Genomic DNA, 12,739 nt, shown 5'->3' on the forward strand with positions numbered 1-12,739 from the left:
CTGCAGACCCCAGCTAGACTTGCTTTAGTCATGCTCTCACTCTTATTTGATCCATATTTCCATTCTGTCTTGCAAGCGCAGCAACCCGCAACATACAAGCCCTGAAATCCACTGAGGGGAAGCAAATGTCACACAGTCTCTTCACAACTCCTTCATGTGTGACACCAACATCTCATGCTAATTAAAAATCAGAAGGGGAAACAATTCCCCAGATACAACGCTCGTTACCATGGCAATTACCACAATGTAACTGCATCACCTTCATTATCGCAGAGGGCTTAGTACCTCGGTAGCAGTAGGCATCAAACAGAGCTGCGGTGTCAGGAAATCCGGTCCGATTCGGGTTGTTGTAGACGGTCCGTACCCCAGGCTCGTCTCCGCCGCAGTTCTTCCGGGGGACGTTGATGGGATAGCGAACGCTGCCATCAGCGAGCCAGCCGGGATCACACTGGTCAAGACCAGCCTGCCAGGCGAGGAAGAGCTGCCCAACAGTAGCCAGCTGGGCTCCCAGGGAATGGCAGTGAGTGGAGGCGGTGGCAAGGCTCAGCTTCTCTGGCACTGTGGAGTGAAAAACCTCACCTGGAAGGTGGAGAAAGAGGAGTTGAGTTGTATTACAGAACAAAAACACTTCAGCCTTGAGAAAATTTTTGTTTAGTTGGTTGGCAGTTGCAGGGTTTTGAGTGCTGGTTGATTCTTGGATTGTTTGGTATTGCAAACTGATGTTAAGTGAATTTGAGTTTGTGTCTGTCTCTTCTTGGTTGAATCGTATTAGTATTTTCTTTTAAGGTGCTATAACGGCAATCAGACATTTTCTCTTTCTCCTTTTCTCTTTCTCTTTCTCCTAGAAGTGAGGAAGCAGAAGGCATTTATTGTTGCCTGCAATAATAAAAGGAAATCAGTAATTCAAAGTATTGACAAAAGGAAATTGTTTCCAATCAAAGACATTTAAAAAAAAAGATCTAAGTACACAGACAGCGAATAAAAGAAAAGAAGAAAAAAGAAGCTGAAGAATGGTGCTGTTGATGCTGATAAAAAAGAAATTCAAAAACAGGCAAGACAGAGAGTGCTCAAGAAGAACATAGCACAAATACATTTATATGATCGCTGGCAGCTCAGGGTGTGGTGATGAAAAATATATAAGCTGGAGGGTTGGACAGTAAGAATGAGGAGCAGAGAACAGAAGAACACATTTGATACGAGGATCTAGGAGATTTATGTCAAGAAAGAAGAATGTCACTTCAGTTTTTCTGAACAGTTAAAAAGGTCAAGATCCAAGCAAAATAAAATGGGAAAGAGCCAGAAAGGGGATATATGAGGTGGTATTTGTCAGAAATAAAGTTAGAAGATGCCTAAATAGGCATTTAAAAGGTGCTGAAAATGTGCTAATTTTTATAGATTGCAGATTAAATTAGAAAAGATTGACAAAACAGCCAAAGACGTATATACTGTCATTTTTTGTGCAAATCAAGCCCAGCTAGGCTTTTGTACATGTAGAGAAAGGTCTGTTGCTGAGTTTATTAATTCATCTTTTAGTTTTTGTTTTTGTCGTCTTCTTCTTAATGAATGAAACACCAGCTATGCATCACCCAGGAATTTCGCTTTGACTGCAGACAATTATTTGCTGATTACTTCAATCGGGTTGTTAATTCCACTGAACAACATTTTTAACTGCAGGATATAAAGTCTAGAGATGGTCGTACAATTTTCTCCTCTCAGCACATCAGTCCCATACTAGGTGTTAATATTGTCTATAAATAGTGGAATGGCTTTCTTACTACTATGATGCTTAATGACAGTTGCACACCTCATACTGAGAGACCTAGATAAAGTAACCCCTGTAGCAGGTCAGAATGTGGTGTTAAAATTATTAGAAAAACGGATGCCGGTTATTATATTTGCGCTTTGGAATTTGCACGAGGTTAAAGTATCACAAACACGTAATTTCAGTCAGGCATAGACGTGATTATGGTGTGAATGATGAATATATGCAGTGTTAATATTTGCCATTTCAGCACTGAGCCCATCATTCCCCTAGAGGAAACACCACGCTCAGCACAGCAGGGAGGAGAGAGAGATGATAATCACTTTCCCCCTTGAGGAACACATACTTACAATCTACAGTTGGATTTTTGAAGGTGATCTAATATTCTCTAAAAACAGCACTAACACTTGAAAGAATGGCTTTCATAGCAGTGTGGCAACAAGAGAGCAATCAGAGCTCTGACAGCTTAAATATACTGCGTTACACAAAGGATACACTGGACATACGGTAAATTGCACTCATAGAGCTTGTCATGTAGTATGAGCGGTAGTGAACTTGTGATGCCTGAGCACACTTGCACAGCTGTCATCTATCTAAGATATATCTGTAAGGAGTGGAGAGGCTTCAGTCACCAATTAAACCAAACTGGAGGAGCAAAATGCTAGATATGTTTGTTCATTTGACCTAAAAACAATAAAACTTATCAACTAGTTTAATTGATTTATATCCATAATTCCCCCTGCTCAATCCTCATCAAGATGGCAACAAATACTGTGTATCCAATGTTGAGATTAAAGAATAGAGCGCTAAAAATGTAACTGAGACGTTTGAGAAGAAAGCAGGCAAATCTCAAAGCACATCAAAGACTCTTTAAGAGGAATAAGCATCATAAAGGTCACTGGCTGACTTGATGTCTTTCAAGCTGAGGTTGCATCATCTGTCATTGTGACAGACAGGGTCATAAAATGTCCATCATAATCTATTATTACCAGTCATTTTAATTTTAATTTATCCTGATAAAGGAATATATTCAATAAAAAGATAATAAAGAAACAACTCAGTCACTGTTTAATACAGAGAAGAGAACATGCATTTATCAGGAAAGGACAGACAGTTTCACTGACCTTGGGATCACTCCTCATGTCAACACCACAAGAAGCACGTAATTTGTTACTCAAAGTGACACTAAAATACTCCAGCCATTGTGTCTAAACAGCCAAATGTGACGAAAACAGGACGCTTGCTTGATAAAGTAACATAACTGATTCAATTCAATTTTATTTATATAGCGCCAAATCACAACAAAAGTCGCCTCAAGGCGTTTCATAGGGCTACTGTCAGTAATCATATAATAACCCTTATCTTAACCTCATATACTGAAGATTGGCGACCTTTCCAGGGTGCACCCCACCTCTCGCTCTATTATAGCTGAAGAGAATGGATGGATGGAATGGACGAGTCTAGAAACACTGCCCCCAGGGAGGCGATCAGAGGTCAACAATACTGTTTTTACATGAGACCACATGTGTTTCTTCTGTACCAGGGTGCAAAAGAATCCATCTGTGACCTGCAGTGGTCACAGATGCACCCCAAGACCTAGAGGGAGGATATTGCTATGTAATGTTTGATGTTATGTTTAGAAAAAGAGAAGTCGCCATTGCTGTGAGCACTATTCTTGTCACTATTGCATATGAATTATTTGATCTAATGGCAGGTCACCATCATTCTTCAAATCTGTCAAAAATGATGGACAGCCGTCAGATTTTTCTGTCATTCGGTCAAAAAGAAAAAATCAGACAATGACAGAAAATATTTCATCACTCCAATATTTGATTAACATTTAAATAGCTTGATCATGTGGCCATCTTTCTTATCTAATCTATTAAAATGGTTTGAAGTTCTGGTAGATTTGGAGGACTTTCATTTTGCTCAGTAGCAGCTTTATAAGGTGCAGCCTACCAGCTACTCTTTCTATAGTCATCAGGCTTTGAGGTGATGCAGTAAACATTGACATAGTTGTCAGATCTATCATTCAAGATTCATGAACATTTGTGAAACTGTGTTTTTTGCATGAAAGAAAACCAAAGCAGGCCTCCAATTTCTAGCCAACAACCACTGATTTTGATGTATGAAAACCAACGGTGTCTCCATCTGTCTTGCAATGCTTCCAGCTACCTGGCATTGAACAGAATACTCTGTAAAAATGCTTCAAACATGCATTCAATTGTTATATATTTTATATGATGTGATGCTAACAGATTTAGGCTATAGGCAAAAAGTCAGCCCACTTGCAGTTACTCATCCATGGAGAACAACTTGAAGGTGTAGGAGCAACACTTTATGTAATCAGGATATGCCCCTTAACTTGCAAAGTAAATCTATATTAGGTCTCTAATGTGTAAAGAGAAATTTTACCTTTTTGCAGTTATAAGTGTGCTGTCAGGGTTCTGAGTTTTCTGTAAAATATAATTCTTTTGGCTTTGAGAATCATTTGTTTTGGCATTTTTCTTGTAATAGCACTTCCTGGTTGGTTTCTTTATATTTATATGTACTGGTTTTACTTTTACTTCAAGTTCTGTATTTAAGTCACTGAGTTCCTGTGTGTTCCTGCCTCCCTTGTGTTTTCATGGCTTGTTTAGTCTCTGTTTTGTTCCCATTTTTATTTTTTTATTCCTTTTGAGTCATTGTGTTAAGTTATCCTCAGCTGTGTTCTCACCTGTTACCTCTCCACCTTGTTATCGTGTGAGCATATGTCGTCTGAGTCTCCTTGTTGTTTGCCACGTCGTCCCTCATTGCTTTGTGTTCCTTTGTTCCTTGTTGTCTTTTATTTGTATTTTATGGCCCTGTTTTTAGGCGTTGTTTACATTTTGCAAGACAGGATTAAGTAAAGTAAGTAAAGTAAAGTTTATTTATTAAGCGCTTTTCATAGACAGGTAGTCACAAAGCACTGCACACAGAGATTAAAATAAACAGTACGATAAATAGCAAAATGCACAATATACACAATATAGAGTTTAAATGTAAATTAAAAATATAAAAATGTAAAAAAGCATTGGTCAACAGAAAGCTTGTTTAAACAGTAAAGTTTTTAACTGTTTTTTAAAGGATTCCACAGAGTCAACCAAACGTAGTTGTAGAGGTTGTTTTGCTTTTTCTATTGCAGTCCACCTTTGACTCACATGTCCATGACATCTTTATTACATCCTTGTAACAATCTCACAATAAAGATTAAAATGATAAAAATGCAATAAGCATGACACCAAATCTATAGATTTCCCAGTTTTATTGTCTAAGCTATTGAGTTTACAACATGCAGCGATTTGGGATGATGTAAATAAGATTTTGGACACATAAGAAGTGCCCAATGCCACCTCTTCTTGTGGCGCTGCAAATCAGAGCAAACTTTTATGATAACACTACTGACCCACTTAGCTTCTGCCTCCAGGCCTCTGCATCTCCCTCAGTTGAACAAACTCTCCTCCCTTTCCTCTCCCACTGCTCTTCTCTAGACTGTGCTAACAGAGTATTAAGGCCTGGTCACAGCCTTCTGGCACTGCAAACCCTCGGCTTAGTGGACCCATGCATGACTAAACTCAAATTTATGGTAGAAGCTCCTGACCCCTACCTTGAAGACGCTTAGCAAAACAGTAGACATCAAACAGCTCATCAGGGGACCTATTGCCGTAGTTACGAACTCCAGGTGAGTCCTCACGATCACCATAGCAACCTGGCCGCGGTGACTGGATGGGATACCTGCAGAGGAACCCAAGAGATAGGGACAATGACAGAGAGAGTGAGAGAAGAAAAGAGAGTGAGATTAATATAGCCTGGCCACGAAAAAAGCAGCCAGAGACTTGGCTCCCCTGGGATGAGTCTGTGTTCACACGCATACAAAATAAGATAAAAGGTACACTTTTATCATTGCCTGCCCTGAATACAATAAGTTTAAACATATCTTCCTCTCAGAGACAACCAAAATATATTTCCCAAATACTAATGAAAAATAAACACAGAGATGTCCTCCCTTGAATCTGGTTGGAAGCAAGAAATACAGTAACATTCATACAGCAACGACAACAACCGCAGGAAAATAATTGGCAAGCACTTCAATGGATACACTATCTTGTTTGTTTTAATTATTCTGCCCTTGGTGTGAGTTTCACAACCAAATCGTTTCATTTTAAATCATCTGAAAATGCATTTAGTGCTCTTGCAGTATAAAAATGTCAATGCTCAAGCTTTTAGAAAGAGAAAGAAAGAGAGATAGAAAGTCAAGAAGAGGTTAAAAGAATCAGGAATTTCTGTGGTGGCTTGGCATGCCTGTGGGGCTAAAAAGAAAAGGAAAAAAACAACAACAACAATCTATATTTAGGCTCCAACTGAGCAATTATTCCACAAGAACATTGTTTCCTGCAGCACCACAGCGCAAACAAAGAGGCTGATTAAAAGATTATGCTGGGCATACAGGGACTTTATGAAGCACTTGGAAAAGATGCGCAATCAAATATACATGGAGAAGACAGACATGCTTGCGATATAAGAAGAGAACAAAATCTTTTAGTGTCTCAGGCCGCAGCTACTTTCTTTTTTTGCTTGGTGTCTGATGAAATGGCGGTTGATGTCTATATTTTTTCACCAAGTATTAATTGGACACTTTCCTCCTGGCTGATGTGCAGTCAGAGCCTCCTGGATCTGGACCAATTAGATAGCTCCCGAGTGAAAACAACAGGAGTGCGGGATGGAAGGCGAGAAAGAAAAAGGCAAGGAAGTCGTGCCGCAGGAAGTCTGTGAAAAACTGTCAGGCAGACAACAGTCAGTCTGCTTGCCAAGTGGAGCAACGACAATTTGAAATTAAAATGCTGATATGGAAAACAATGTGGAGAGGCAGGCTCTGACTGGTAATGTAAAAAGGGACTTAACAGAAAGTGGCAAGCTGAAGTACATGGCTGACAGACAGCTCAGAGGGGGCTGATGTAGTTAAACTGCCTTTCCAGTGTACAAACAAGCTATTAGGTCCAATTATGTTGCACAGTATCAAGTCTATGAAAACCCCCAAAATATCACAATGACTTTGAAACTTTGATACTTTATAATTATAGATAGTTCATTAACTTGTGTTTTTGTAGACGTATTATTTGGAGATTGTCTTTTGTTATAATGTTTGATAGTGAGGAAAGCAATCAGAAATATCAGTCTTATCTACTGCTTGAAAGAGGTTTTATACAATAACCGTCTTCAGCAAACCGTGTTAGTATGAGAACTAGATAGATAACTTATTTTAAAGTCAAGTTCAGCTGCAATCTATGAGTCAGTCAGTGTCTATAGGATAAATGTGTTGCCTGTAACTGAAGACGGTTTCCTCGCAGATTCTCTAAAACTTGAAATTTGGCACACTGACTGATATTTTTCACCAGACCTCATGACTACACCTCGAGCATAGCAATCCCAACCAATGGGGCTGGGATTGCTGAAAGTATTTTTGTGCATATATCTTTTAAACCACATAAATAAGGATTCAGAAAGGATCAAGCAAAGCGTTCAAAGCATGTTACAAGGTCAATTTCCACCATACAAAATCACCAAAGTAATGGATTTTTTGAAAACCTCTTCCAGTCCTCCCCAAAAATGCCTTCAGTCAAATGTTAATGTGGATTTTTTAAATGATTCATGTGTGTTCTTAAGTCACAACCAATGAAAGGCCCCAATCAAGTGGCATAGATGAACTTCAGACAAACCCTTATGAAAGTGAAAAGACAGATCTTATGGAAAGTGATTGTGATGTTTGGCACTATTAGATCATTATCCCATAGCGTCCTGCTTAACTGCTCACCACGCTGTTTTTTCTTTTCAGCTATCATTAATGACCTTTTTAAAATTTACCCCAGGTTTTCTCCATTGGATTAGCAGAAAACAATTCAAATAAATTGAGGGTACCAATTCTTACACATGTTATGAAACTATGTATGAACCCATGCATTTCCCATTACAGTGGTCCCTCGTTTATCGCGGGAGTTACGTTCTAAAAATAACCCGCGATAGGTGAAATCTGTGAATTAGCCAACTTTATTTTTTACAATTATTATAGATGTTTTAAGGCTGTAAAACCACTCACTACACACTTTATACACTTTTCTCAGACAGGCATGAACATTTCACACTTTTCTCTCTTGTTTAAACACTCTCAATGTTCAAACCTTGTAGAAAAATAAGTCCAGTATTGTAGAATGAAACCAAAGGCCACCGCAGGTGACGACGTTTCGTCGACATTGTTGTGTTTGTTGGGGAGAAAATTTACAGACATGCAGTACAAGACTTCAGAGTCACACAGCTTATTTGTTGCCATTTCTAGCCTTTGGCTAGAAATGGCAACAAAAATAGTGTCTTTTTTACACTATTTTCCTCCTGGATTTGCTGATGATACCCTTTATTTAATGGGGGTTTGTTGCACAGATTCTACAAAAAGACTGAGGAGTCACTTGGGTTTGTGAACTAGCTATAACCATCTTGTGTTATTTAAAGCCAACTCCATGAGTGGGGAGTGGATTTGACTGATTTGGGGGTAGATAAAAGGGTAATTAATGATAGAGGTAAAAAACCTCTAAATTTAGCAGCGGTGAGGTGGGCGGTTAGCCAGGCCATTCTACATTGTGCCAGAATTTTAAAAAACAGACATTGTGAATAAATAACTTGAAACCAGTGATTTGGCCCATCACATCATAAGAAAAGTAATGACAGAGGAGAAAGAACACAGATTTAATACACTTCAAAACTGGATTAATTTTTTTAAGACCTGGAAGCTATTTACATTGTTTATATACAGTTTCTAGAATGTGAATGAATAATATATTCTTGAATTTTATTCCAAAAGCTACAAACCCAAAAGCTATTGTACCCAGCTTTAAAAGCCTCACCGTACAGTCTGGTCAGAAAGCCAGCCAGCATCACAGTTGTCATAGCCATCAGCAAAGGTAGCCTGCAGCTGACCAGGTGTTGCAATGGCCGCTGAGTTCTCCATGCACACCCTCTTGGCATCAGCAAAGGACAGGGCATAGCGGTCATGAGGGGCCCGGTAGTGGAATACCACACCTGGAGCAAAGAAATTGTGATAAGAAATAAAGAGGAAGTTCGAAAAACATGAATACATACCATGCAACCTTCAATTCACCAAAGTATTTATGAACTATAACCTTGCACCATCGAAACATGAGCATGTACAAGCTCACAGGCATATGTGCACAAAGCCCCCTCGACATCCTCATCAGGTGTTGACATTGTTCCATCTGTGCGATATGAAACTACAGGATTCAGGTTCAGAAACCTCTGTACGTGAGTCTCATTTGCATCGGATAGTCGGTTGGCTTATTCGAGAAAAGAGATGTTGCCCTTGGATACAGAGATTGACAAACAGTGGTGATGTTTATTTAACTGATTTAACAGTACAAACACAGTGTCACCCTGCTGCACGCCGCCTGCCTCTGAACTCATGATGGAATGAGAAAGAAGACAGGCAAAGAAAAAGAAAAACATGCGTGCATTAAACCAAAGTGAAAAGAAAAATAGGCGGAGAATATGAAAAGTTTGGTTAAAAATTTTGAAGTAGAAAGACATGAACTGGAATAAGATGAGATAGCTGTGAAAGAAACATTCACTGATCAGCCACAGCAATAATACCAGCTGCTTATATTGTGCAAACCTCCAGTGTGAGGGCTACTTTGTCACCCACATGAATGCCATGACCTAAGATTTGTCAGCAGAACATTGTAATGTGAATTTTAATGATCCCCCCGCCCAATTTTTTTTTTTTCACCTGCAAATCTGTAGCTGATCAGTGCACAGTATATTCCATCGAAACTGGAATAGAACTGCATCAGAAGGTCTATCCAAGTTCAAGTGTTTATCCTTCAGTTCACACCTCTGGTTGCCTTTCACACAACACTGTGCCCCTGATGTGCATCCAGCAACATGAAAGCTATTGGCTGTTTGGCAACTAATACATCGCCTTTATCTTCGCTGGCATTGTCTGGGAGAGTGACAGATATTCCTATGTGAGACGTAGGCCCTTGTGACAATTTGAGCATTAGCACTCCAGGCTTTAGCGCAGAGAGTAAGCAGGGCCATTTGTAGACAGAGAGAGTTCCCACAGCACCAGCAGTGCATCTGCTGTTGCGTTCTTATTTTTCTCGTTGAAATGGGCAGAAGAAATGTTTTGTTTCTTTTCTCTTCTCCTAATTTCTCAGCTTCCATTCTTTCTCTTTTGAGGCTGCGGGATTTTGTCCAAACATAGATGCTACTGTAGCTTGCTGGCTAACACATGCACCAGAGAGATAAATGGGTTTCCTCTCAGCATGGGAAACCCAGTCCCTTTCCACAGGGAATGCACAATACCTCATCTCATCTATTTTTACCACGATGCATCTTTGTACATCCCCACACAGTCTCCTGAGGGAAAAGCGGAAAGCCACCATATGATGCCCTCGTTGCTACACTAATCAGGAGCTGGTGTCTCTTGACACTTGAATTATTATATAGCGCAATGTGCTTTAGTGTGTTAAAATGTATACAGTATAATTATTTTTCTTTATTTAACCCAACTGATACAATGAGGCAATTTTGAGTAAATGATCAACCTTTTTGTTTAAATTACAGAGCGGTAAGAGCTGTTTCAAAGTGCTAATCTTTTTGAAAATACAATTACTTACTTGCTTTCTGGCCATGGATCAGAGAACCACTTTGAAGTCTGACAATATAAACACAGCAAATCCAGAAACAGCTAGTCTGACAGCATTTGAACATTTTGTGCCATTCCTAAAGGAGCAACAGTAACTCTACTACATTGGGCCAAGTGATATTTATATATCACTTAAACACATATGTCTGAACTGCAAGCAATTGGATTAAAGGCACAACATGCAAATAATGAATATGTCACAATAAAGTTAACGAACTGAGCAATGTATTACAAGTCTAAAGATAGTTTACTCCCACCTCTTGGTTGTATCATCTTTCTGCAAAAGATGTATTTTAAGTTCAGAGTATGATTTCTTAACCATACTTTAATTTGTAATTTGTGACAACGCAGAAAAGGTGACAAAGGAAAAAACAGAACATAAAGTAAAATTAAACAGTCGCAGTGCTGACCTGTAAGTTACACAAGCGCTATATGAGGAAACGCTTTAAAGCAGTGACATTTTAGACTAGTGTGTTAGACACTGCTGTTCGACGCACTACAATCACCATCCACAAAATAATAAGAAAAAAAACAAAAAAACAAATCTTGTAACATATTTTTGGAAAAAAGAAAACAACTTCAATCTCTCCAGCAAACTCTCACAAACTTGCAGAGGTGAGATCAGCTTTTCTAGATGATCGTCTTATAGCTGTCATGATCTGGCCATACAAGTAGTTTCCTTCCATTCAGAGGTTACATTAACGATAGCCAGTGCAGATACACTATGCACTGCTCTTACAGCAGTGAGCTGCCATATGTCACCACAGAGAAAGTCTGACAAACACAATCAATAGCACTGCGTTGTAATTGGTGAGACACAGCCAATTGGTCAGTCAATATGTGCCAGGAGAAAGGAAGACGATGGAGACAAAACAAGGAGGAAGAAAGGCAGAGGGAACAAGGGGGAAAAAAAACAAATGGCAGAAGAGGAGGACATCAGGGAACACACAAATTACTCTATAACAGACCTTCCCAAAGTGTGGGGCCCGCCCCCTAGGGGGAGCGCAGAGCCATTGCAGGGGGTGAGGGACAAAACGCTTGGACACTGCTAGCACGGGGCGGCCACAGAAACGCAAAGCAGGAGATTAAGCATAGCTGAATATGTTTCCAAACCAACTTCATTCTAAGCCAAAGACTAGAAAATGTGGTGAAACATATCTGCCCTTTGGTTTCCCCTCCACAAGTGCCATGGTAGGTCTCCCCTGCATAATTGGTTTTCCCTGTGTCGGGAGCACCGCTGGGCTCTTCAAATCACGGACAAACAGGATCCCACATTCTTGATTTTTAGTTCACAAACACTTGTTGTAATGACTAACTACTCCTGACATTTTGTTCTTTATACAGTAAAGTTACAGTGGGATACAAATAATATCAGGCTGATCCTGCCACAATTTGTTCAAATCACGGCCAAACAGTATCCCACAGCTGTTTATGTGTTTAAACCCATTTTGCACAGAGAGGCATTTTTTGAAAAATGTATTGATAGCAATGTTGAATATTATTACACAGGAAAAAAACAACTACACGTAAAATAATTACACCGTGACGCCTCTGCCTTTCTAAATGGAGGGACAGTAACTGCGTGTGTATATGTAAGCGTTTAAAAACTTAAGATAGTCAGATTAACAGTAACAGTATTTTGTCTCTATCTGCCATTCTGCAATTCATCTCACGTAAACAGTAACGTGGCGCACAGCGTGACGTGAAAAAAGGCACATAAATCTGACCTTGCGTGATGAACTCTGTATTCCTCGTCCACACGTAAACGCAAAAAAGGAGTTTTAAAAAAATCTCCGTTTTCGGTGATTCGAAACGCCGTTTACGTTTGGACGAAACAGCTGCGTTGTCAAAAATACCTGTGTAGGTGCGGAGGCAGCGTGAAAGAGTTAGTATTTTATTACTACCTGTCATTTATTGCATATTACTTGTATTTGCTTAATTGTTTACTAAATGTTTGAGGTGTGAAATAAACCGCAATGGAGCAAAATATGGGTGTGTTTGGTTGGAGGATGTGTTTGTGCGTGTGCGTGGGGGGGGAACATTTTTCTTGTAAAACAAAGGGGGGCCTAGCAAAAAAAGTTTGGGAACCACTGCTCTATAAGAAGAGCGGTGTGGATTAATATGATATTAATACAGCTGAGCAGTGTCAATACCTGCTAATTAACATGTTGAGCACTTGGTAGAATTAGCGTGAGGACGGCTGTGGTCTGCCATGTACCGTGACTTCCAATTAAGACTAAGCCCTGGAG

The 12,739-nt window shown here is 39.6% G+C and overlaps 1 protein-coding gene across 1 annotated transcript in view; it reads right to left on the minus strand.

Moving 5' to 3' along the window:
- Positions 1–12,739, minus strand: part of ncanb (neurocan b) — a 180,817-nt gene that overhangs the window by 114,212 nt on the left and 53,866 nt on the right. Inside the window, exons 5-7 of the mRNA XM_039607316.1 lie at positions 8,674–8,848; positions 5,388–5,515; positions 286–579 (exon numbers count right to left, since the gene is read on the minus strand). Coding sequence (XP_039463250.1) covers positions 286–579; positions 5,388–5,515; positions 8,674–8,848 — 597 coding nt within the window. The remainder of the gene's footprint in view (positions 1–285; positions 580–5,387; positions 5,516–8,673; positions 8,849–12,739) is intronic.

The sequence above is a fragment of the Oreochromis aureus genome, linkage group 23, assembly GCF_013358895.1.
Source record: "Oreochromis aureus strain Israel breed Guangdong linkage group 23, ZZ_aureus, whole genome shotgun sequence".
NCBI lineage: Eukaryota > Metazoa > Chordata > Actinopteri > Cichliformes > Cichlidae > Oreochromis > Oreochromis aureus.